Raw genomic sequence first — 27,175 nt, forward strand, 5'->3', positions numbered from 1 at the left:
CAATGCTTTGTCTCAGAAATGCAAGCTGGCAACAGGTGTTCCTGTTTTGAACCTTGAGACTGCATTTCATCTCAGGCCAAAAGCATGTTAGCTGTCATGTAACAGAAGTGCAGTTGAATACAAAAACGCTTCCTGTCTTCCCATCATTGCTGAACACTTCCTAATGAGCCATGAGTTAATTTTTTATTGTATCCTGTCCTAAGAGAAGAGATCTCATGCGTTGGGTTTATGTAGCAAGGTTTTGGTTGTGGAGGGTTTACAAGGGTGGCCTCTGTGAGAAGAACCCAGCAGCTGCCCCATGTCAGATCAGAGCCAGCTCCAGACAGCTCCAAAAGGGACCCACTGCTAGTTAGAGCTGAGCCAGTGACCGACCTTGTTTGTGCCTCTGTGAGAGCAGATTTAAGAAAGGGAAGAAAATAAACCTGCTGCACAACAGCAGCTGGGAGAGAGGAGTGAGAAATGGGAGTGAAGCAGCCCTGCAGCCCCCAAGGTGAGTGCAGCAGGAGGGCAGGAGGTGCTCCAGGCACGCAGCAGCAGTTCCCCTGCGGCCTGTGGAGAGGCCCCTGGTGGAGCAGGCTGTCCCCCTGCAGCCCACGGGTCCCACATGGAGCAGATCTCCACGCTGCAGCCCGTGGAGGAGCCCCTGGTGGAGCAGGTGGATGTGGCCTGGAGGAGGCTGCGGCCCATGGAGAGCCCCCGCAGGAGCAGGCCCCGGGCCAGAGCTGCAGCCCGTGGAGAGAAGCCCACGCAGGAGCAGGGGGTCTGGGGGGAGCTGCCGCCCGTGGGGGACCCGTGCTGGAGCAGTTTGCTCCTGGGGGATGGACCCCGTGGTATGGAGCCATGTGGGAGCAGTTGTTGAGGAGCAGGGGCAGAGAGGGACCGTGAAGGAGCGGCAGAGACGAAGCGTCAGGGACTGACCACAGCCCCCATTCTCCATTCCCCTGCAGAAGAGGATGGATGGGGGAACGTGTTTTTAGTTTGCTGTTGGTTTCTCACTAATCTAGCTTGCTAGTAATAGTCAATAAATTATATTAATCTCCCTATGCTGAGTCTGTTTTGCCTATGATAATTGCTGAGTGATCTCCCTGTCCTTATCTCAACCCTTGAGCCCTTTCCATCATATTTTCTCCCCCTTTTTCTTTGAGGAGGGGGACTGAGAGAGCTGTTGTGGTGCAACTCAGCTGCTCAGCAGGGTAAAACCACCACATCCCAGAATGTGAAATGTACCACTGTCTTCATTGTGTGCTCGTTCTGCAGGGAAAGAGGGCATCCTGTGTGAGGAGCAGCTGTTAAATGTTTAAAGATGACAAGTTACGCAGAAGTTACACTCCACACATCAACTTTTAGGCAACACAGTCTCCTTTTGCAACATAACAGACATTCATTCCATCATTCCACCAAGCTTCCTTACCAGGCCTCTGAGCAACCTCCCTTCCCCCTCCCCCCCCCCCCCCCCCCTTCTTTTTAGAAGAAGGGAAGGAAATATATTGTAATCATGGAAAGACAGTTAGCTGTGGAAAAGGAATGTAAATTGTCAGTGCCTCTGCGCAGCACTCATAGCTTTTTATCTTGTGAAACATCTGTGATACATATATGGAGTGGTAATGAACACATCCAGTCTTGGCAAAATGACTTCTTTTTGTCTTATGTCTTATAAAAATGTGAGCTTCCACTGTCATGAAATTATACTGCCTAATCAAAAAATATGAGGTCTCAATAAAGTATGACCCTCTGCCTTTCTTTGTCTGTGCTAACTTGTAGTCATTCATCAGCATTAGGAACATCAAGCTAGATTTTAGACTTGTTTGTACAGCTATAAGAGTAGTATTAAAATAAGGGGATGGACTTAACCATGCTATCATCATGCATACAGTCTAATTGCTAGCACAAATGGTGGTAGAGTTTTGGCCCATGCCAATCAGCACTCCCCTTCAGATGTTAGAATCAGCTTGTCCATGGCCTAAGGGCTCGTCTGTGGAAAACAAATCCACATTAAAGTTCTTGATACATATCCAAGTCAGTATGAGACATACGTGGGCAACTATATGTTACATGTCTGTTGCTTGCTGTGGACATGGTTTACAGACCTCTTCAGACCTGAAATTAGTTTCTTGGCTCAAAAGGGCTCTGTTAGGCCAAGCAGCTGACCAAGGAAGTTGCCAGAGCCAAGATATGATAAGCTTGGGTGTAACAGTAGTCCACTAGGTTGTGCTTGCTAATGGAACAAGCTTCTGTTATTGAAGTGTGTCCTCCCTGTGCAAAGGCAAAAATGCCCCTGGTTTTGGGAAGCCCCTCTGGTTTAGTTTTTTTTTTTCTTGGGGATTATTTTGATATCTTTTCCTTTACTAAAGCCAATCTATGAGATGATAGTGCCTAGAGAGCAAATAAGTGTTCAGAGAGTAACAAAACTTGGGTATAGAAAATACCTAGGAGGATATAGAGGCAGTTCTGTAGGAAGTGTGCTGCAGAGCAATATCCATTTTTTTATTTTTTTATTTTATTTTATTTTATTTTATTTTATTTTATTTTATTTTATTTTATTTTATTTTATTTTTTTCTTTTTCCTGGAGAAGGGCAGTGAGTTTAGTGACTGACAGAGATGTTGGAAAAGAAAGACTGTCATTTCTGCAGTTATGGACAATCTGACATCTTTAAATTCGCTTGTTGCAGAATCCCTCTCTTCCTAGTGTCTGTTTATATGCAGGTGGAGGAAAAAAAATGAAATTGTGTTCCTGAATTCCTTCAGCACAGTTTGGGATGGGAAAGGGATATTGGCACAGCAGTGAAAGGGGATAAAATTTACCAATCCAAGCCATCTTCCCCCTCACTGTCAGTGGGCTGCCCTCTACCAAGAAGCAGGTTGAATAGACCCTGCTGTCTTTCAAACATGTTCATCTAGATTTGCATTACACCTGCAATTCATTCTTCTCTGTTTCCAGTTCTGTTGGTGATGGGTGTTGGGACAAACAGGTGCTCTACTAGCAAAAGGCTGGTAGAGTCAGTGTGTGGCTCTGCAGCTTGGCTGGATATGCTTTGCATCTTAATTGCCTGGATAAGGGTTAATTGCCTTGATAAGGTTAATTGCCTTGATAAGGTTAATTGCCTGAAAGGTTAATCTTCTGCCTCTCTTCTAATCAGGCTGCAAGATATGAAAAACAGGATAAACAATATCCCAATAAAAATAAATGCTGTTGTCAATAAAAGTCAACATTGTACTGAAATAACTTTTCAAAGGCAAACATATCTCACATTTAGACTGTATTAAATTTACTTGGCTCATTATTAAAGAACTATGCATGAGGTAAATAATAATTTACAATGAACAGGGGGAATCTAGTTGATAAATTGTAATCTTAGAGCAAACCAGGTGAACCAGACACTAACAGGGACTGCAACTGTGAAGCTTCAATTTGTCTTCAGCTATCTGTTGTGCTTCTCTGGGATATAGCAGTCATCACAGAAATACCTGGAGTCAGGCAGGTAAGTCTTGGAGCCACTCTGCAGAACTCTGCTGTGCCTCTGCATGATGTCCCAAGACTTCCTGCAGAATAGTGTTACAAGCAGTAGAGAACCTGCAATGGAAATTCAAGGTAGGCCATACTTCTATGCAGAATTTGGTGAACCATTTACAAATTCAGGATCTACTGCCTGGGTACGTATGTCCAAATATGTATACGTGTGTATCCTATTTAACTTCAGTCAGGATGACTGAAGCACCTCAATCAGTATGACAGCTGGACACAGTTTCCTCAATTTCAAAAAAAAAAAAAAAAGTCAGTTCACCTGGACAATCCTCATTAACGTGGGATGAACTTCTCTTAGAAAGTCTCTACTTCCCTACTTCCTCATTTTCTGTTTATCTTTCTTATCCTTTGATAATATAGGAAACCTAGAATCAAAGCTACGTGGGCTAAATCTGGACCTAAGTGAATGTCCAAAGTCACCTAGTAACCTTGCGAGAAAGCTTTGCCTCCTAAGACGTTTTTGTAGTGCCTTATCTTCAAATACTTTCATCTTGCTGAAAAAAATTTATAGTGATAGATGGAAAAAGAAAGCAGCAGACTCATAATTTTGCTAAAGAAGTTGCTTTAGTTAGATTGCCCCTGAATTATTTGAATGCCAGAAAAACTAAAAATAGATAATACTATCAAATTGCAGTATTTAAATAACGTTAACTCAGAAAGCCACAGAAGTAATAAAGTTCAAGAACTAAGGTAAAACCTTTTCAATTCATCCAAACTGCCTGGGTATAGAGGCTCTTCAATCCCTGAGAGACCTCACTGTAAGCACAACATGAGACATATGCTGTAATAGTTAAGCAATGTGGAGTGAATTAGGGTTAAACTGGAAACCTTAATTGAGTATTCTCATTACTAGTCATGGGTCATAGTCAGGCCTGTAATGTTATTTAAATATAAGGTTTGTGGGTTTGATTCCATGACCCTTTTCCAAGGGAAGTAATGGGATTTAAGCACCAGAGAATGCTTCTTGCAGTGTGTAAGGCGTATGATGTATGTCAAATAGCATTTCCATTACACATTGTGATAGTATCAATCATTTCTTTATTTTTGGAGAGTTGCTGGGGATTCCAATGTGTTTTTGCCATTTATGGATACTGGTATATTCAACAGCACTGGAAGACTGCTTAGTGAAAAGTCAAGTGGGTTATTTGTGTGTGTTAGAGATGGATAGAAGCATATTGTTTAGATATTTCAACTTAAAAATGTTTATTCTGAATATTTTAAGAAGAGCAGAAGGGTAAAATCTTTCTTAGGCCTAAAGAATTGGACACAAAGCTGTCAAGCACAAAGACTATAAGCTGCATAGCCAAGGCAAAGACACTTCAAGCAACATTTGTATTGTTAAATGTATGTATTATAACCATTCAGGGAGTGAACATGCGCCAACAGCCAAATCGTGCAGAGAATGTGTATCCACATCATTCAGTCTGGTGCTTTCTAGATGTCACACTGCGTAGCAATTGGCACTGGTCTCCTACAGGCATCGTGTGCCTGTTGCCTGAAAGATATCATTATCCATTTATGTGAGTTATTTTTGTTTTAATTGTGTAAAACTATTGTGGACCACTCTATAACAATCCCAGAGGTGTTTTGGTGGCGTGGATCTGAGGATATACATGACATGCCTTAGAGGACTGCCTTTGTTGGAGAAGACGAGGGCAGGGACAGCCACATACCCTAGAATCTTACCCATCCTGCTTTTTGGGAAGGATTCTTGAGCTGAACTATCCATTAAGACAGGTTTTGTGTTGGATGAAGAGCTAGTTCACTCCAAAAAAAAAAAATCACAAGTGAGAATTAATATTTAGGCAATGTTAATGATAAGGGAGTAGACTTAAAATTAAATTTTGGAAGATGTTATCTGACATTGTATCTCTCTGATTTGCTGTATCTCCCAAGATTTGCTATAGAAGTATAGAAATAGGCAAATGCACCACTCAGAGATTAGGGTCAACCAGTAGATCATGCTGAGCTGTGTTGGTGCCCTTTCATATTCTGCATCTTGCTCGGTGAAATCATCAACACAAGATAATAAATCTGGAACTAATAAATGGCCTGGAAACAGGACTTTGAGTTGATTACATGTTGTTTGCAACTTTTCAATAGATTTTGCAATAAAAACTTATTTTCCAGTATTTTCAGGAGAAAAACTATTCATAAAAATGCTGAGGACAGTAATGAAATACAGCCATGAGTTCATGTTTCCTACACAAATGTTCAATCTTCAATTAATTTGAATGACTACAGAGATCACAATTTCTAAGTTTCCTAAAAAGTGTTCCAGAGTAGAAAAGCACATCTGGTGTCACTCAGCTCTCAAAAGATCAGCCAGTGATTGCTCTACAGAGAAGAGCGTGACCTGCCAGGAGCAATCCCATCATCCGTAAAGGAATCCTCCACAGATTTCAGTAGCTTCCAAGGGGGTAAATTATTTTTCCTCCTCTGGTCCCTGTGTCTCCTGCATTGCCTTCAGAGCTGGTAGCTCACAGCATGCTCAGAAATATCCATAACTGTGAACCAGCTTAAGAACTGAGCAACACAAATATTTATGTTGACCTTGTCAAAACACAGGGAGAGAGAGATATAAAGACACGGCAGACTTCCTGAATTATTCTCATCTTTCTGAGAAATGCAAAAAAGCCTTGCTGTCTGGTAGCCTTTGAAATTTCACCACAAGAAAGCCTAGTGTCTAGAGATTTGCCTGTTTTCCTTTGTTGTGTGGAATCCAGCCATATTGTAGTTGCATTTATTCATAACAAAATCAGCATTTTTCCTTCGTGGCTGATTCTCAAGAAAACTGTGAGCCTTCTACAGTGTTGGAGTATGAATCTGCGTCTATATGTATTCTTGCTTTACAGAGTGGGGCCCCTGCCAGTAAAAACGCACTGGCAGTAGTTCAGAGACATAAAAGAGTGGGTAAAAGGGGAAAGACAAGATCTCTCTGTAAACTCACCTGTGCCTACCACATCAGCCTCAGCAGCAGAGCGCTTCTCAACACCTGGCTGGCTGTGGCCGACACACACTTCCTGCTAGTGGTTAATATTAGCTCTAGCTCTGCTCTCTGCTGTGGCGCTGAAGACGTGGTTGAAGCTGTGGTGCTGGTACGTAGTACAGAGACTGATGCAATACATTGTGGGATTCTTGGCATCCCACAAAAAAGGAGGAATCCATGGGAGCAGCAAATTAAAAAACCAAGCAAACAAGCAAAGATGTAGGAAAAGAAAGCAACTTTCTTCCCTCAGTAAAAAAACACTAATCCATAGGAAACAGCATATTAAAAACAACAACAAACAAACAAGAGGCAACACTCAGAAGCAAATTACTTTGTTGCAAATCAAGTCTTTAAAAAGTTAGTAATACCAGATTTATGACTGCATCTGCGACCTCCACTGAATTCTTCTTGGTTGTAGATATTTACTATACATTTTTCTTATTGCTACCTATTCTTTCCTTATTGTTACCTATAAGGACAAATAGAGAGGAAAAATGATGACAGCGGCCACCTAGCCAGGCAGTGGTAGAGGTCAACCTATGCCATAATTCTCCCAGTAATAGAGCTGGTGCTTAGTCTACTGCTCTGATGTCATCATGGAGGTGCTTTAACAAAATTGTCAATATATTAATTGCAGAATTACAGAATGGCTGAGGTTGGAAGGGACCTCTGAAGATCATCTAGTCCAACCCCCCTGTCGAGCAGGATCACCTAGAGCACATTGCACAGGATGGCATCCAGGTGGGTTTTCAATATCTCCAGAGAAGCAGAATCCACAACCTCTCTGGATGACCTGTTCCAGTGCTCTGTCACCTCACAGTAAAGAAGTGCCCCCTCATATTGAGCCAGAACCTCCTGTGCTTCAGTTTGTGTCCGTTGCCTCTCGTCCTGTCACTGGGCACAACTGAAACTGCTCCATCCCCTCGACACCCTCCCCTCAGATATTTATACACATTGATGAGGTCTCCCCTCAGTCTTCTCTCTTCCAGGCTAAACAGGCTCAGCTCTCTCAGCCTGTCCTCATACAACAGGTGCTTCAGTCCCCTAATCATCTTAGTAGCACTCTTCTGAACTTGCTCCAGTAGTTCCATGTCCCTCGTATACTGGGGAGCCCAGAACTGGACACAATACTCCAGGTATAGCCTCACCAGAGCTGAGGGGCAGAATCACCTCCCTTGACCTGCTGGCAACACTCTTCCGAATGCACCCCAGGATACTGTTGGCCTTCTTGGCCACAAGGGCAGGTCAGCCCTCAGCCTGTACTGGTACATGAGGTTATTCCTACCCGGGTGCAGGACCCTGCACTTGCCCGTGTTGAACTTCATGAGGTTCTTCTCGGCCCATCTCTCCAGCCTGTCGAGGTCCCTCTGAATGGCAGCACAGCCCTCTGGGGTATCAGTCACTCCTCCTAGCTTTGTGTCCTCAGCAAACTTGCTGAGGGTGCACTCCATTCCATCGTCCAGTTTGTTGATGCATACGTTGAACAACACTGGAATGAGTACTGACCCCTGGGGAACACCACTAGCTGCAGGCCTCCAGCTAGATTCTGCACCACTAAGCACAACTCTCTGAGCTCTTCCATCCAGCCAATTGCCTATCCACCTCACCATCCACTCATCTAGGCCACGCTTCCTGAGCTTGTCTGTGAGGATGCTATGGGAGACGGTGTCGAAAGCCTTGCTGAAGTCAAATTAGACCACATCCACCGCTCTCCCCTCATCTACCCAGCTAGTCATCTCATCATAGAAGGCTATCAAATTAGTTAAACATGATTTCCTCTTGTTCAATCCACGCTGACTACTCCTGATCACCTGCACTTGTTTTTATTTTATATTTATTTATTTACTTATTTGATATTCACAGATAAGTCTGTCTGTACATTAGGACTCCCCTGCTGAAGTTTCAAACTCTTTTAATCATTTGTTCAGCATTACCCAGAAATGGAAGCAGTGAAGTTTGCCTATAAACATGTAGCTTGCAACCATAAGTGCACTAAAATGAGTTAAAAGAAAGAACATTAAGTGTTATCAGGAATAGCATTGGATCTTATTTATGAAGATTGCATCAGAACATCAGGAAAAAGGGAAAGGAAAAAAAAAAGGAAAAGAAAAGGAAAAAAAAGAAAAGAAAAATAAGAAAAAAAAAAAAACAGATGGTTTTAGTTAAAAGTCCATTTGGTAACTAAAGGCAACAAGTGGAAATAATTTAAAAATAAGAGTAACAAATGAGAGGGATGGAAATCTGCTTTGTGATTTCTCTGCATTTAAGCAATTGATAAGGGAAGCTAAAGACAACAGACGCTATCCAGAGCTGGCAAGACCAAAGACAGGAAGAGAGTTTTTTTTAAGTATATCAGGAACAAATTAAATGATAGTAGCAATAGTAGTAGCGTGCTTCTAATCTATGTTTGGAAACAAGCAGAATGATACATGATCACATGTTGTTGATAGTCTACTTTCTGAGCCTTTAGTTGTTCAGGAGGACATGAACAACTCTTTTTGAAATCAGCAGGCCTGGATAACTTTTACTAGGGCATCTTAAAGTGAAGCTGATGCAGTCTCTGGTTTCCTGGTGTTTCCTTTTAGTTTTACAATAATGGGGAAATTACAGATGACTGGGAAAATGTTAATTCTGTGCCAATATTTTCTGAGAACAAACAAGACAATGCAAAGGTAGGCTGAAAGCTAACCAGCCATTTGTATCAAAAAGAGACATCTCCATAAATCAATGGAGGTTAAACACTAGGACTACAATTAATGTCATGTTGATACGGAAACAGCTCTTATCTAACAAAACTGACATTTGCATATGCCAGAAAACTGACTGATTAAAGAGAGTATATAGCTTGAATATACTCAAGAAATGTTTGCAAAGGCTTTTAGTAGCACATAATATTCTACATAAAATAAAATAAAATGTGCTCTTTACAATATCAAAGTACATTTCTGAATGGATTAAAGAACCATTTTCCTGACGGCTATTGAACTTTTTTTTTTTTTCCATAAGTGGACTTTGTCAAGCAATAGGTCTTCTTTCACAGAGATTTGTAAAAAGAAAAAAAAATCCAATTTATTTCTCAGTAAAATGGGGTTGAATTTAAAGTTTCCAAATCACACAAAGTTTGGCAGACTAGTAAATTATCCAGCCATGGCTGGATGCTTTTCAAGATGATCCTTTAACGTGAACTGATTGCAGACAACTGGGTGATATTTGTGACTTGCAATTCACAGGAAACAAGGAAGGCCATCTTAAATCCTGTAAAAGTAGTCATTTTTTTGTTGGTGTTGCTGATAATGCACAAGGTATTTATGTTACCATTGTGGAGGATTTACCCTGCTGGGCAGCTGAGCTCCACCACACCACTCTCTCACCCCCCCTCCTCAAAATGAAAGGGGAGAAAATATGATGGAAAGGGCTCAAGGGTTGAGATAAGGACAGGGAGATCACTCAGCAATTGTCATCAACGGCAAACCAAATTCAGCATAAGGAGATTAATATAATTTATTGACTATTGCTAACAAGCTAGATTAGTGAGAAACCAACAGCAAACTAAAAACACGTTCCCCCATCCATCCTCTTCTGCAGGGGAATGGAGAATGGGGGCTGCTGTCAGTCCCTGATGCTTCGTCTCCACCACTCCTTCACGGTCCCTCTCTGCCCCTGCTCCCCGTGGGGTCCCTCTCACAGGATGCCGTCCTTCCCGAACTGAGCCTGCGGGGGCTGCCCACAGGCAGCAGCTCTTCAACAACTGCTCCCACACGCCTCTGTCCCACGGGGTCCATCCCCCAGGAGCAAACTGCTCCAGCACGGGTCCCCCACGGGCGGCAGCTCCCCCCAGACCCCCTGCTCCTGCGTGGGCTCCTCTCCACGGGCTGCAGCTCTGCCCCGGGACCTGCTTCTGCAAGAAGAAAGATATATGAGAGCTCCTCCATTTTTTTTTCTCTTCTCTTTTCAGTCTGTCTGTCTTAGTTTAATGGTGGCAGTCCGGCATGTCAAACCAGGATGGTCTGTCAGACCTTAGTGTATGCATCTAACATTGCATATCCATCAGCGCTGCACTTGAACCGCGTAGCAAATTTCCTACTAAAAATAGATAGATAAGTAAATAAGTAGATAATATAAAGAAACAGACAAAACAAACAAATGAAAAACCCTATGCACTTCCATGGAAGAATGACTACTGCAGATTCTTGTAGAATTCAGTGAGTGGGTTTGTCATCATGTAGTGTACGTCTCTGCAAGAAGTCCATGACCAAACAAACCCAGGCTCCCTTTATGGTCAATGGAAAGCCATTCAGTACTGTAGGAGTTTAGGAAGTGGTTTCATCTCCTGAAGCACACCTATATGTGGGTAGATAAACTGAACCATAAGCTCCACTGACTCAACTGGCTATCATGGGAGGCCAGACAGCCAGCTCAGGTCTACCTCCTACAATGGCATATTTGATGAATCCTACCTTTCGTGGTCTCACAGATCTTCCCTTAATGCTATTGCTGAAGACTTTGCTGTAGGTAGCATATAGAGCCAAACTGAATGTAGTGCTATGGCATATGTTGCTATGTCTGTTACTTCATTAAATTAGATCTCTCTCTCTCTCTCTGTCTGACACAGCCAAACAAACCATTTCAACACATGCAGAGGACTTCATCACATTAGAAACTTTGGCCATGCTGGGGGAAGAAGGGCTTATATTTCAATCATTGCACTATCTGTCTCAGATAAGAAGTTATTTAAAAATTAAACTTTCTACCTTCACACAGCTCTACCTGACACTTGTTTCTTTCTCCACTCGTCTGATCATGAAGTTAAGGATTTACACTCAGAATTCCTGCCAAATGCACATGACAATGTGATGATGTAATATAATTTCCTCTCCATGGCCCATATGTGCTAAGGCAGAGACTATGCAGATAAGCTGTATTTATGGGATAGTGACAATATTTCCTAAAACAAAGCAATATTTTTCTGCTTGTGCCAGGCTCTATGTCATTACCACATCTTTCAAGCAGTATTTCCCTAATCTCATGATTAGTAGGGCGAATGTGAGTGAGTGCTTCAAGGGACTAACTACTCTCAGTCAGAGCCAGTCATAGCAAAACTCCATCACATTTCATTCATGTTTACAAAGAGAGAATACAGCAATCACATAATCTATGGTTGATCTTAGATATTTAGCTCTGCTACATGTGCTCAGACCCACCTGAGAGGCCTCTGTCAATCAGGCAACATTCTTTTCTACCAGTGCAGCTGGAGGAAGGCTTTGCCTGGTTCCCAAGTGTGAGGTCACAATCCTGCATAGGGGGACAAGACCAAAAGTTTGTGAGTCCTGGTTCAAGTCCCAGGGACTGCTGAGAAAAGAGTGTTTTGCTGCTGTCTCCAGTGCTGTTTCCTGTCAGCTACTCTACAGTAGGTGTGAAAATCATAGAGCAAACAGAAAGAATAGACTGAGGATTTGGTGTGTAAGTCTCTTCTGAGACCTTAGCCTTCCTGCATGTGCAGTTCAGTCTCCAGAGATAGGTTGGGTAATCAACTTCAGTCTTAAAAAACACGTAAGCAAACATCATCTGTTGTGATCTATCTCTAACCTTGAGCCCACCTCAGTGATGTCCAAAAATCCCTTTCAGTATTTTGTCTGTGATTTTAAGGATGTCTTTTATGCAACAAAACTACTCAGTAAATGGCAGATTCTTCAGGGCACTCCAAATCTTTAATGTTGCTCTGGGGAAGCAGAGCAATTATAAATTGCTTTAGCTTGCTTTGTAGCTGCTTTGTGTCTCTGGGGTAGTGCAAATTATTTGACGCATTTTCTCTTGCAAAGCCTATGGAATACTAATGGTAGGTGTAAGAGTAAATATTCTCTCCTGGGAGAAGGCAACAGAAACAATCATGCCCAGAAAGCTTCTATTGCACTGATGGGCACTGGGCATAGTATTAGCTGTGGAAGCAGGAATATATATTTTATAGAGTTTTCCAAATAATTTGCCAAATGTCTCACTTTAGGTAAGAATGGGTACAGAAATGCTACTCGATATGTGAGGACTAGCATGTGTGTGGTTTAAGGGATAAGCTGTGGAAAAAACTGTTTCATCAGGAGCTAGATTTGGGACTTAAATGCCCACTACAACTCCTTGTTCCATGCTGTAATAGGATTTCACATTTCTTGAGCCTGCAGCCCAAGATCACAAAAAGTTCATGCATATGAAACATCTGTTTTATCATTCATGACAATAACTCAAACAACAGATAATTTTCTCCAGCACTTCCTTCACCGTGCTTCTCCATAGGAAAGTACACTGGAAACAGCTATCCCTCAGTAAGCATATCCCACATGCAGCTCCCAGGAATGCTTAAAGAGGAGATGGCAAAAGAAATGCAGGCTTTGGGCTTTTTGGTACGTGTGCTGCCATTTTGACTTTTTCTAAAGCAGACCTTTATAGAAAAGCCAGGAGAGGATTCATGGACATCAATATATTTAATATCTTATTCCTTTTCAGAATTTCTCCTCTTTCTGTTTTCAAGAAGAGTGTGTAAATAAGGGGCATGAATAATTCAACACAATGGGTTGATAGCTGTTGCCATTTGATGGCACAACACTTTCTTAGGCATCTGGTTCTCCAGACAAGTGTAACACTGAGTTTACTCTTCAGTTTCCTCACAGAAACAATGATCTTACAACTTTTTTTTCTTTGTAACTTCATCCTAGTGAGAATGAGTTGGTAAATGATCCCAGTTCCCCCAGTTTCCAGACTGGAGGTGAAACACAGCCTGTGCTGGTAACGGCTGGCAATTACATACATCAGATAGATGGTCCACGAGGACATGCAAGAGGTAGAAACTAGGTCAGTTTACTAAGGATGCAGATAAAAGAATTGCTGGAACATGTATGGACAAAATCATAAAGCCTAAAGCAAAAAATAAACAACTGGCAAGGGACATGAGAGGTAACAGAGAGTGTCCTATTAATATTTCAGCAGAGAGGAAGACCAAGGGAGAAGCTGGTCCTCCACTTAGTGAGAAAGGAAACCTAATAATGCCTAGAGGGCTGAAGAGGTTAATGCCTTTCACATCTCAGCCTTCACTAAAACATGCTATGAGTCAATGACTAATACACTAACACCCATGAGTGGGAAGAAAGAATTCAGCCTACAATAAGCAAAAGGCAGACTAAGGGTGTTCTTTGAAAAGATGGAATTTTTGTTCAAATCAGAGAGCTGGCTACAGCCAGCCAGCCACCATCTTGAAGAATATGTGAGGCTTAAGAGAGAAAAAGGTAGACATGGGACTGTTGATGCAGAGGAAAAAGAAAGTGCTAAGAAATTATTAACCTATCAGTCTACCTTTGACGCCTAAAAACATATTGATACAAAAAGTAGAACAGACCATTTCCAAATACTTTAAGATCAGAACGAGCTTGGCAACACCAAGCATATGTTGTTTTGAAACAAAACATGGTTAGAAGAATGCTAGATCTGTGACAGAACTTGAGGATATGGGAGACAGAGTATGTACCACAGAAGATGACGAAGTTGCTGTGATGTGATTTGACCACGGTAAAACTTCTGGCACTGTCTTACATGAAATTTGCCAAAATGAGTTGGGAATTTAGGCCAGATTAAAATACATTAGTGTGGTGGTTATCTGGTAGGAGAGTTATCCTTGAGGGGGGGGGGAGGTGATATCGATGCTGCTCTCTTGCTCTGGAAGAATATCTGGAGTGGGGCTTCTGGGATCTTTCAAAATCTTCCTTTGTGAGCTACATCTGCTGATTATGCAAGTCTGGGTTTAAAAACAAAACGAAACTGGAGATAGCCTGTGAAAGAGTCATTTCACAGGGGAGTTCAGGACAATACTAGGCATGGGGTTGGCTCAGGATCCTCAGTTGTATTGGCAACACTGGCTTTTTTTTTCCTCCGAGGCTAAGGAAACAGGATTAACCTGCCTTTGCCATAGGAAGACTAACACAGGGAAATAAGAGCAGGGAAGAGAAGTAAGGTCTTGCATGTGTGTAAACAGGAGGTCTTCTAGTCCCAGTGATATTCCAGGTTTTGGGCAGCTCAGAAATTAAAGCAGGGTAGTAGAGATGATCAGGGAGCTGGAAATTGTGATGCCCAAGCAAAGAGTGGCAGAATCAGGAAAGGAGAGAAGGCTGCAGCAGAGAAAATTATTGTTGTCTTGAAACAGGTTAAATGCTTCAATAAAAAGGAAAGAAATAATTCTTCCCTTTTGTCCAAGGAATAGTGGACTTATGCTGCAGCAAGAGACATTTAAGTCAGACATTAGGCTTAATGTTCTGACTCTGAGAACAGTGAAGGCCTGGAGTAATTTGCTGGAGGGTGGCTGGAGGGAAGAGCCTTGATCCCTGGAGGCTATTAAGACAAGGTTAGACAAACATCTGTCAGGAAGAGTTTAGTTAATATGGTTTGTGCCTTGGAGCAAGGGAGGAACAGGAGGTCCTAATGTGTCTCTTCCAGTCCTTCTTTGCCTCTGACTGTGCCTCAGACATATTCCCTTGCCTCCCGCCCTCTCACATTACCCTTCTGCAGCTTCTGTGTCCACTTGCTAGAGGCTCAGTGCCTTAGCCTTGCAAATAGCCCAGGTCTTTCCCTGCTCCAACAGCCAACAAGCCTGGGGTCCTGAAGAAGGAGAGAGGTTGTAGTGACTCCCACCCAAGGAGGTCCCTTGCCAGAAGCTGCACTCCAGCACTGCACTGATCCCTATGGGATGCAAGCCCTCTCTATCACCTGGCTGGACACATCCCCTAGGTACGTCTGATCCAGCATGTGATGAATGAATAAAGCTAAGAGACTTTTAACACATTAAAGATTTCCTAATTTGGACACCTTACTTCTGGTCTCAGCAGCCACCTTGAGGCCTGAAATGGATCAGAGATTTTTTTCTTGAGGTGCCTCTGGGAAGTGACACATGATGGGGACAACACTCCCCTCTCTGCAAAGAGAAAGGTGGCTTTCCTGGGAGACCCCTCACCTTCATGGCCAGCAACAACTTGAAGTAACTGAAAATAAAGAAAACTAGCTACCTACAAGGGTATTCAGGTGTGGGGGCGAGCTGTGCATTTTCCTGGCTCCATGCTGATTCCTGCTCAGTGAGGTGCTGGGAGTGCAGCCAGCCAGTCACTCGTGGGCTGCCACTAGGAGGTAAGGACATCGTGGCAGAGAGATGCATTTGAGACTGAAAAGGCAAACAGATCAGGTTGAAAAAGGCAGCAGAAAAAAAATATTACCAAATCAAGCTGGAATTTAATGGTCAAAAATGACCACTGTTGCTTGAAATTCCAGGTTCTTCCTTTAAAGCTGAGCACTTGCACTTGTTCTGAGAGGTGTTCCTGTGAGGTGCCCCAAAGGACAAGTATGAGATGTGTGGGCCACGTTGTGATAAACAGAATGGAGGTCAGGGAGTGAGAGTGGGAATGATGGAGAGCAGCCCCCATGGAGCTGAAGACCCCTGTGGGAAGAGGGAGGACAGCTTCACTGAAGCTAAAATAGTTCCTACTGTATTGTAGACTGAAGGGATTGAAACTGTGTTATGATAGACTCTAAACAACAGTCCTTAGCTTTGCAAACCTATCGACTATAGCTGATGACCCAGCAGAAAGGAACAACTGTCTCAAGTAGGACTGGAGTAGGAACAGAGTGAGAAAGGCCCTTTGATTCACTACTCAGTCCCCAAAGTCCTTGGCCTGTGATATCCAAAGTCAAGCTGGACCCTTCTGGACTGTGAGACAGCAAACTTCTCCCTTGTCAGGTAAGGAGTAGGTATCATGACAGTATTAGGGCAGAAAATGAATTTGTGGAACATGGTGAACAGTTTTCATTTTTGGCATCTCACAGTGTTACTAACATCAAATTGAATTCCTACTTGTGAATAATAGGTGCAACCATCTCAGTAAAACTGAATGTTTTTCAAGGCAGATGGATGTACATTTCATTTTCAGCTTTCCTTTAAAACAAACAAACAAACAAACATGCTGGCTACATTTTTTTCCAGTTATGGAGTGTACAGATTTTACACTCTATTTTTATTTTATTTTATTTATTTATTTATTTTGGTGCTTAAAACCAGGAATAACTAATGCAGCCTCAGGAGCAGTCCTATGGATCCAACGTGGGGATCTTCTAATTCCTTCCCCATTCCTTTGCTGTGTCTGTCTCCCCCAGTGTCCTGAAACAAGTCCTCCTTCTCCAGATTCCCTTCAGGAAGCCTGCCCTGGCTGAATGTGTGCAGGCCAGAAGTTGCTCGTGGACTCAACAATTTCAGGCATGATTAAAGGGAGATGGACCAAAGCCATGTTAAAGAGAAAGAAGTACTGCCAGACCCTGTGAACCATTTTATTGCTTGATGTAAGAAGAAAAACATTTACTGTTTCCTTTGGTTGAGTGTTCCCAGGCCCACAAGAAAGCCACTCGCAGCCACAGGGGAACTGCCCGCTTCCTGCTCTTGGATCAAGGTAGACATCAACTGTTGGGCCTTGACCAACCCTTTTTCTGAGTGCGTGGGCTCAGGGCCTTCTTCCAGGGCAGCCAGTTCTGCTCCTTTTCCTCAGGTTGAAAGCAAGCCTGTATCATCCCATCTGCACCAAATGCTGACAGGAGAAAGATGTTGGATGAATAAGGCCAGAAGTAAACGGTGATTCTTCTCTGTGTTTGCCTCAGAAGAGGGTGGAAAGTTTTATCTCACAGGGCAGAGATGGAGCAAGGTGGACATTGACCACAAAGGACAGAGCTGAGGGAAGTGACCTGCTCTCATACATTACCTCTTACGTCCCATTCCTTTTCTTTACCTCAGGACTGCCTTTTGGGTTGGCAAAGAATGATGTTCCCAGTGAAATCAGAAAACAAAACCGCAACGCTTCCTATTTAGTAAAACTGATTACTAATGCTAACAGGAATTGCGGTCAACACTCTCCGGGACATGAAATGTAGTTTATTATCTTCATTACCATCTCAGTAAAATACTTCAGATGCAATTATCAGTGGTAATAAAAACACTTATATCCTGAATGTTCACCATAGGTCTCTTCTCAGGTCTCCTCTAAAACAGTCCATATCAGAACCTCACTTTTATTCACCTTCCTGAGGCAGAACCGCTATATATACACTGTTAAGTTACTCAGCCCTGACATTTTGAAAGAGTCCAGGTGAGAATTTGTGAGGGATATAATATTTTACTTCTGAAGGTGGTAGTGTGAAAGTGGATACCTTTGTTTTCGTCTGTTTAGGTTCTATAACCAAGACTGCATTCAGAAAAAATATTGATGTGTGCTGGGAGGAGAGGAGACTTAAAGTGCTGCTTGCAAAAATAAAAAATAAAAACACAAGAACCTGAGAGCATGTGGACTGCCTGTGCCTAAAGTAAAAGTATTTTTGTGAGCACTACATCAATAAAGCCGCTTTCCCTGCAGATTTGTGTCTGATGGCTGACTGCAAACTCCAGCTGAAGTTGTTTTCCTGCTGTTGGTTGTCTGAGAGGTCTCAGCTGTGTGGCTTCTCTGACTTCTAATAGAGCATGAATAAACACTCTGCTTTTCCCAAAGGTGAGATGTTCCTACCTACAGCCTCTCTCTTCCTTAGTGCCTCTTTTCACAAAATGCACAGGAATGTGATCATTTGTGAGATTTTGATCTTTTTGTCAAGTTTGGCTTGATTTTGGCCAAGAGGCTCAAAAATTACCGGGAGGGGACAGAGACAGATATGAACACGTACGAAGTGATTGCATAAGCTCCATTTCCCCAGGAAACCAGGACTGAAAGCCGCTGTGTTGAAAGAGAAGCATTTACTAACCAAATACCAAAGGAAACTTTGAATAAAATGTTGCCAGAGTTAGAACATAGAATTTGGATACTCAGACCATAGAAGGAAAACAAGTACTTCAATGTTTCATGTTTAAGGCAGGTTGGATCTCTCAAGAGTCTGATCATAACTTTTGATAAGTAAATAAATGGAGACAAGTCATACAAATTTAAAAAAAAAAAATGACACATGGGCTAGAAAGTTAGATCTGCATTCCAACAGAAAAATCAAGCCCGTCTGAGATAGGAGATTGTTGTGCTTTATAATCTTCATTCTTTTACACTTAATGCAATTTCATTGGTTTGTTTTATTCTTTTCTTTTTTTTTTTTTTTTTTTTTTTTTCCAACCAGAGATACATAAAATGTAACCCAAACTTGGAAATGTGCTGACATGTTTATAGTGCTGGGAAGCCTCTGTGTGTGATTGAAAAGGTCAGATTTGATTCCAATCTTACTTAAACCCAACTGGGAGCAATGACACTGGTCACAGTGAATTTCCAGCAGGACTGAAGAGCTTTCCCTCCTCACGTGGCCAACTCCATCCCAAGGACTGGAGAATATTGCTACATTAGCAGAAGGAAAAAAAAAAAAAGGCCCAGAGAAATGAATAGTTGTGTAATTTTGTGGTCGCTGATCTAGAGAATAGAAATACCGGCGTGTAAACATTATCCACAGTGGGTGAAGTCATTTCTTCGAGTGAGTCATAAAATTACTTGTCAAGACCATGATATGAAGCAGGCCAAACTATGGAGGGAGCAGACTGTGCCACTTCAGGAATGTGTGCTGTATTTGCTGGGATTCTTCATCCTTTTATCCTCTCTTAGTTTATTAGTCAATATATTTTCCTCTTTCTTCATGTGCTTCGAGGAGAACATCTGCAGGAGGCAAACCCAAAGGTTAATTCCTCCCCTGCACTTCTCGCATTTGTTCAAATAGTTGAACTAATATTTATGAATAATGCATTGCACCCATGAATGCCACAAATCAACTCTAAGGACTTTATTTTTATACCATCTGAGGCTCAGACTCAATATATGCTATTAATCCAGCTTCTTTTGTTGGTTAGTGAATATTATGTTAATCTTTATTTCCAGAAAACAACTCTTCTACAGCAAGGATTTCTCAGAGCTTGTTCATATTTCTGGCAGGTTTGTGTTTCTCTGTGGCCTGTTCATTTTGGTTATTAATTATTCTTGGTGCTTGCCTTTTTTATTATGTTGTGGTTGTTTGTTTATTTTCTTTTTTCTTCTATTTTTTTTAAAGTTTATATTAAGAAACCGATATTTATTTCAGAGCAGATATTGAGACACATGGAAAACATTGGGTGCCCTTAAGTGCTGTTGCCATTCTCATGAATGCCTGGTACTGGTTCAAAAACATCAAAATATAATTTTGCCCTCATATTGGCCACATAAATGTCCAACAGGAAATTATGAAAATTTAAGAATAGATGAACACAATAGTCAGGCCATTAATTTTGAGGGGAAGATCTAAGAGAAAAAAAAAAAAAAAGCCATGGAATTAAAGAAGAAAATAAAATATTTGAAGTTGCTTGCATCAATCACTGAAGATCTGATATGACTCATATTTATAAATTGATAAAATGTTCTACACTGTCTTTAAATAGGAACTTAAAGAATGTAATATTTCAATGGCTCTTTTTTTTTTTTTTCACTACTGCCATTCAAACCCTAGATGTTTTCACTCACAGTGGAACAGCTCAACCCCTGTCAGCCGGATTAATACTGCTGAAATCAACAGTCACACAGATTGACACCAGCTGAAGAGCTGTCCTAATAGTCTGAGTCTATTTATGGGGGCTGAAACCACAGTCATGTCTCCCCGAAGGCAGTATTCTCACTTGAATATAAATGGTTTTGGCTGCATGAGTGAATTAAATATTGAGGGTTCCATTTTTCAGATTTGGCTGCAGGCTCTTTGGAGAAATAATCATTCAGTCCTGGAGTCCTGGAGTGCTGCCTCTCAGACTGGTTTACCTGAACCAAATTATATATATATATTAGCTGTTGAGTCTATCATCAGCCTTAAATGTACATCAGTGTGGGGAAGGCAAACCACAGAACTGTGTGTGCTTGCTCAGAAATGGAAACCTGTGTTGAGTAACATTTCAAGGTATCACACTTCATGGTATTTTTGAAGGGACTGAGGGAATCCACTAGTGGCTTTACCACATTCGCTCATCTCTACGCACAAAATACCAGCTGGTACCTTCTGCATCATGTTACCATGGCTGAATGGGACCAAAGGAGCTCTTGGATCTCTATCTGTATTGTGGTTCCTGTTCATTTTCATCTCTGGGAAGACTGCTTAAAAAGCAAAGAGTGGTACTGCTGCTGTATTGCAGGTTCTTGCACTGTGTGGTGTCATATCATCCCCAAAGGCTGTGGAAATGAGATGCTCACCTGTGTTGAAGTGGGGCTGGCTGAGTGCTCAGACGCTTGATGCTATCAGGAGTCAGCTAAACCAGATGTTTTCACACTCTTGTTTCTCAAGTTCTTTTGATATTTCAAAGGCACAGGCTTTGAATGCAACAGGATGCAACTCTCCTTCCTATCACCTCAGTAATGATGACAACAGCAATAATAGAAAGTGCAGTTTGACTCCTGCATCTCGCTTCCCATTCCATAACACGTCTTGAAGGTGGTGGTGTTGCCAGCCTTGCTGCTGTTCTCGGGCCCAGTGGAGCCCCTGCTGTCCTGCAGGTAAATCTTGTGTGAGGGGGGAACCTCCTCCCTCACCCTGCCTGAAACATGGGTACCCTGATAGAAGACTAACATAGCTACTTATTTGGCTTGTTTAAAATCCAGATTCATGACTCAATGACTCAGCCTTTACCTTTTATGAGTCAGGAAATTCCAAGGTACACTTTTTTTTTTTTTTTTTTTTTTTTTCCCCTTGGACTCACAGGCAGACTCTGATCTCATTTATTACAGGGTAAATCCACTACAGGCAAGGAGTTATTCCTGCCACATATTTGCAAGCAAGAGCAGCATCCATCCTCCCTGAACCCTCTTTCTACTCTTAGTAGGTTCTGTGTTCTTTGGCTAGCTACAGCCCTCAGTAAAAGTGTCAGGCACATCACACAGCATAAAATAAATCAATCCATTTCCTAGTTTATTTAGTCTAAAAAGACTGTAAAACATAGTCAAATTGAGAAGCATGTTTATGTGGCCAAGAGGGACATATTGAGGAAGGAGTGATATTAAAGTGCTGGGCTTACAGAATCAGAGCTGTTTTGCACTGGGGCATGCTACCTGTTTCCAGTTCACTGTGGATGTTTGCTGTGACTGCAGAGTGACGAATAGTTGCATTCACAGACACAATCTCCATGGAAAGTGAAAGGTAAAGAGACAAAAGTCATTAAAACTATAAAATTACTTCAAAAGCCAGAAAACCCATCAGACACTGCAAGTGAAAAGCAATGTGTCATCTTTGTTTTATTGAAGAGAAGATTCAGCAGTGATTTACTGCACCTTTGCAAATGTATTTGCTGGAAGGAGGCACAGAATTCTCATCAGCCAAGCAGACATTGGCAGAAAGATTAAACTAGCAAACAGACTGAAAATGCAAGACAAATTTTTAATAGTAAATGAAGCTGAAGTTACTGAAACATGAAGTAGATTTTCCATCACTTGAAGATCTTAAATTAAGCTTTAATTTTTGAACTACATAGAGCAGTGTCTTTAGAACCTACATTTATGGGGATCAGTGCAAATCTCCCCAAGATTAAACCAGAGTGAGACACGACTGCAGAGATCTCTTTTAGCATTGTCATCCTTGGAAGGCGCTGAGCCCAGGATGGACTGCTGCTATCCTTGGGTTAAACAAAAACCTAAACGTCCCTGTCACATGAGACAATGACACAACTGTACACCCAGCCACACCTGTAAGTGCACTGATTTGCCATGTGCATACAGAAATCACTATTAGAGAGGCTGCTGAGGTAGCTGGATGTCTCAGCACCCTACTCTGGAGTTGCAGGTCCACTCCTTAATCCCTGTCTCATTCAAGCTGAGACAGAGCATCTGGCTTATGGTCACCACATGACAAAATCCCACAACTAACATGAGATGAGCTGTGGAGTTGCAAGAAGCCAGATGTCCACATCTCAAAGACTCGATCCTCACTGAAGCACTTGACCACAGCAATAGCTAAGGCATTCTCTAAGGGGAATGAAACATGAAGGGGAAGTGCTCCAAAGAGAATGAGATAACCAACTGCTTTGTGAAAACAGAAACCCCAAACACACACACACACACACAGAAAAAAAAAAATAAATCTTCAACACACTGCCGTTTCTGGTGTCATTGATAAAGTGTCCTTTCCCTCAATTTTGAAGTCTGATAACCTTGGAGCTTTGAACTCTTTTTCCTTTTGCATTTGCAAAGCAGAGCTACTTTTGCTAAGACTGCTAGCAAAGGAAAGGAAAGTCTGAGCTGCAAGCCTGCAAGCACCACTTGTAAGAGGTAACAGTCATCCACTTTGCATCTGAGCCTATTGCCCTGCATGCTGGTGGCAGAGAGGGGTGAGAGAGAACTACAGAAATGGAGAGATGTGGAATGAATGAACAGAGGGGAAAGTGAGGAAAGAGGGAGAAGGATATAGAGGAAGGAGAACAGAAACAGCCCTAGAGGAACCTGACAGAACCTGACCTCCAGGGAGGTATGGCCATCTGGGAGAGGGCTGTGGTGGGCGTGAAGATGCTGGAGGAGCAAGAGAGGAGGCGACACTTCCTCTGGTTTGCAGCCAAGCTCTGGCTGGATCATTTCCCAGAGCAGCCAGATGTCCAGACTGTCCCAAGGAAAACTTGGTCCTGCTAGAGCTCCCTGGTCCGGCTGGTGTAAAACCATTAAGCTGCCCATCACAGTGGGAAGCGTGAAACGTGCTGCAAGGGTGCAAGCTACTGGAGTTTACGCATTCCTTGCTCTCCCCTCTCCACCCACCATCAGCCATATATCCCTCAGAGCTCAGCAGGGTAGAAGACCCCACCACAGCACCAGCTCCCCTGCAGGGTTGGGATGGCTGCCTGGGGCTGTGGGGGACTCACCCCAACCGCAGCTGGCACACCTCAATCACAGGGGGTAGCCAAAGGTGAGCAGAGGTTTAGGCACTGGTTCATTTCTAGTTTGGCCACCAAAACACCCACCCACCCATCACTGCCCAGCCTGCCATGCAAAGTAGGAGGGTTTGTCTGCTTTTAAATTTTCCTTGATACCTCTTTTAGCCTAGATCTTGATTTTTTGTCTTGGGTTTGAGACATGTAATGCTGTTTAATATGATTTTTCTTTCCTTTGGGAGCACTCATTTTCCTTATCCTTAACTACTTCTGTTTAAGGGAGAGATGTTAAACTCTTTCAAATGCAGATTTAGAAGGGTGGGAGAAAATAGTGTGCCTGAGTCTAGGTAAAAAGAGAAGAAAAAAAATCAGAGATGACACAGGTAAGATCCTTCTAACCAGACCAGGATATGCACTAAGGTGGATACAAGTGATCAGGGTTTAGCACTGTTTATGGTGGGGTTCGCACTCCTGTACCTGGGCAATATTCATTATCCCTGCTGCTGGCACAGGATAGAAATATCACGGCCCTGGAGCTGGCACAGACTCCAATACACACCACCAAAATCACAGAGGGGATACAAAGCATGGCAGGGGACAGAGTGCCCTTCCTTTTGGAAAAATAGGGTGCCCTGAGGAGCCAGCAGACCGCTTCCCATGGGATGTGCTCACAGGGCTAACCTCCTTCCACACTGCAAATGGGGCCCCTCCCTGTGAGCAACTACACACATCAAACATCTGGGGATATTTGTGTAGATCTAAGCTCGTTAATCACAATCAGGAAAGCCTGGTTGAATGTTTCTTGTCCTAGATGAGTTTCAAGAGCCTGAATGCCACAGGCAGGCTCTGAGCCTTGGACCACTGTGCTGCAGCTTTCCCTTTAAGAGCCCTTTGGCTAAGGCGATGCTCTGAAATGCAGGAGGTGGGACAACACCACACACAAAAATGAAGAAGTGAAGGCAGGAAAAGTTTCTCCAGAGGAAAAATGCAGGGCTTGTCCTTCACCCTGACGTCAGATCTGTCTTTAATAAAATCCCCAAAGAGCCAAGAGAAAAAGGCAGAGTGCCTCGGCTAGGTTGCCAGTTGAGGATTGCTCTGCGTTCCCCAAAGTGGTGTTTTTGTTCATAACGGCTCTAAATCTGGGTTCAATCAATGCATTTAATCCCGGCTTCCAGGGATGAGGTGGCTTTTGCCCTGGATTCTAGCAACAAGCAGCATTTTGCAGGTGAGTTTGGAAACTGCAGGAGAGACTCGTCCTCTGCAAACACACTCGGGTTTGGTGCGGGGTGGGCAGAGCGTGGCGCATGCGGGAGCGTGGGCATGGGTAAATGCGTGGGAGATGGGAGAGGGAGGAAAGGTGGGAAGGGGAAGGGAAAAGGGAAGGAAAGGAAAGGAAAGGAAAGGAAAAAGGGAAAATCTCAGAAGAGTCTCTGAACTGAGTCCATCTCCAGTCATGATCCAGGTGGATCTGCACAGAAAACCGTGTTTGTTTTTTTTTTGTTTGCTTGCTTGCTTTTATCACTGTCATTCTTACTGTGGAACAAAACAAGGAGGGAAGGATCACCCACTGCTGCCTGAAGCAGCCAGGGTCAGGCTGCGAAGGGAGCTGCTTGGGGAGGAAAGTGCAGCTCCCCGGGGGTACCAGGACCGGGGCTGGAGCCGTGCCGAGCCATGCCACAGCCGGGACCGGCACCAGGCGCTCCCCACAGGTGTGTGGCTGCCGGAGCCGCCTCGGGGCCGGGGAAGGAAAATTATTATTATTTTTTTTATTTATTTATTTATTTATTTCCTGCCTCTGCTGGATCTCTGTTTTCTGGTTTGGGCAGGCGGTAGCTGCTTTCCTTCACCTCCTGTTTGGAGGAAAAAAAAAAAAAAGAAAAGAAAAAAAGAAGAAGAAGAAAGAAAAGTGTATGGGAGAGCCACTCATTTCTGGAGGTGTTTGCGTTTTGCTTTTCTTTTCCCAGTGCATGCTTGCGGCTTGTGTAAAATCCCCGGGGGTAAAAGCAGTTGAGTTTCAGAAGGTGAAAATCAAGGCAGGGAGGCGGAGGGTGCGGGGAGTGCCTGTCCCCAGCGGGAGAGCCACTGAGCAGCCGTGTGTCCCCCCATCCTCATCCACATCCTCATCCCCGGAGCGCCGGGGTGCAGAGGGTGGATCCCAGGGACATGCTTGGACTGCCCAGCTTGAGGCTGTGCATTCCCTGAGCTGTGAGGCTGTGTCTGAGCAACTCTTCTGCTCGGAGGGGTGGGGGAAATCGGCTGCTTTGCACAGGGGGGATTTTGCTTTGCAGGGCTGCTGGCACCAGGGTTGGCTCGCTTATAGAGAGATAAAGCGGGGCTTTAAAGCAAGAAAGTAGGAAAGTAGCACGCGTGGTGTGGTATACCAGATGCACCTGTGTGACAGCAGATGGCAGAGCGATAAGTCCTGCTTGAATGTGGAGATCGACTGATACGGTGCCCTCCTAGAAAAAAAAAATAGAAAAAAATGCCACAAAGCTAGCAACAAACAAACAAAATGCATCTCTCCCAGGTAAGAATCAACTTTGATTTTTGTTGAGCAAGAAAAAAGTCACCCAAAGAGAAGGGGGACCCCAGCTCCTGCCCCTACCCCTCCACAAGTGTTATTCCAGGACATGTATGTGAGCCCTGGAAATTTTAGCGTGGTTATCCTGGGCTCCCTTGATATCAAAGCTGCTTGTCAAAAAAGCAGCTGTAGCATGAAAGTATGTGTGAGCGCATGTAGACACATGCGCCTGCTGTGGGGATGAGTAAGTAAGTGCACTCCAGATATTGCTGGCAGTATGTTTGGGCTGACAATCATTTAAAAGACTCTGAAAGAGTCAAAAATAGCCTACAAAGAGTCCTGGTTCTGGACCATTTTCAGGTCAAGCCCTCCATCTAAAAGTGCAGGTGGAGCTCTGTCACCTCCTGAACCGACCTGAGGAGCTGGCCCCTAGAAGGCTGTGCTTGAATCCTGTGATGGAAGGATGAGAGAGGTAGGGGAGAGCAACTGGGAGGGAGTATTAGCCTGTGTAATATTTAAAGGACTTTCTAGAGAAGACCAGGCTTGCTCTGGTCTGCTTAAGAGAAGGATGTCCGAAGGTGCAAGAGATGTTGCAAGTGGTGTGGGGTGTTGTATTTAGCCAGCATGACCACCCTGCCCAGGAGAGATAACCCTGCTAAGTCACCCAGGGCATCACAGATGAGTGCTGATAAAACCCCGACACAACCCCACCTCAGTGTGCATTGAGTCTTCGGTAGCACAATCCCAACAACAATAAAGATCTTCCCAACACTGTGCATGCATCCATGGAGCGATAGCACCACATGAGCCACTGTGCACGTATAGAGCTCAGTGGTATCCCTGGGGACCTGTGACATCCTCAAGAGTGATGTGAATATGAAGAAAGAGGAAAAAAAAAAAAATGTTACACTGGGATATGGGAAGAAGAGGTATATCTTAATGTGCGTTTCAGAAGGCAGCTCTCAGGTTCTTCAGGACAGACCATCACCCCTAGAACTGTATTCAGCCACAGGCAGTTTCTGAGCTCTTAAACAATTTTACTGATGAAGTTTTGTACTGGAGCCTAATGGTACAGGCAAAGGGTTGGGAAAGAGAAAAACAGCAGAGCATAGTTGGAATTTCATACGTAAGTTTTCAAATGGCTTGAAATATTTTTCATAGATATACGAGCAGATACCATGGGAGTCCCAGTCCTGTCAGCTCGGCTGAGATTCCTCAGTGCCTGAGTCATTTCTGCAGCAAGAGCTGTAAGTCTG

General features: G+C 43.3%; 1 protein-coding gene and 2 long non-coding RNA genes across 4 annotated transcripts in view; 2 read left to right on the forward strand and 1 right to left on the reverse strand.

Annotated features, from left to right (window-relative positions):
- Window positions 1-4,729: 4,729 nt before the first annotated feature.
- LOC121064951 lies at window positions 4,730-11,816 on the reverse strand. The gene is made up of 3 exons (XR_005816826.1): window positions 11,715-11,816; window positions 6,475-6,619; window positions 4,730-5,019 (listed from the first exon to the last, which is right to left on the reverse strand). It is a non-coding gene; the product is annotated as an uncharacterized LOC121064951 (long non-coding RNA).
- A 4-nt stretch (window positions 11,817-11,820) lies between these two features.
- LOC121064950 lies at window positions 11,821-17,922 on the forward strand. Its single transcript, XR_005816825.1, has 3 exons — window positions 11,821-11,924; window positions 16,718-16,979; window positions 17,076-17,922. It is a non-coding gene; the product is annotated as an uncharacterized LOC121064950 (long non-coding RNA).
- A 6,418-nt stretch (window positions 17,923-24,340) lies between these two features.
- CCN4 (cellular communication network factor 4) overlaps window positions 24,341-27,175 on the forward strand; it is a 35,981-nt gene continuing 33,146 nt past the window's right edge. Inside the window, exon 1 of one of the 2 annotated variants that reach the window (XM_040547276.1) lies at window positions 24,341-24,623. In XM_040547276.1, the coding sequence (XP_040403210.1) occupies window positions 24,576-24,623 (48 nt within the window). In that variant the 5' untranslated portion in view covers window positions 24,341-24,575. The remainder of the gene's footprint in view (window positions 24,624-27,175) is intronic. The other variant, XM_040547275.1, reaches the window with a different exon arrangement.

The sequence above is a fragment of the Cygnus olor genome, chromosome 2 (assembly GCF_009769625.2).
Source record: "Cygnus olor isolate bCygOlo1 chromosome 2, bCygOlo1.pri.v2, whole genome shotgun sequence".
Lineage (NCBI taxonomy): Eukaryota > Metazoa > Chordata > Aves > Anseriformes > Anatidae > Cygnus > Cygnus olor.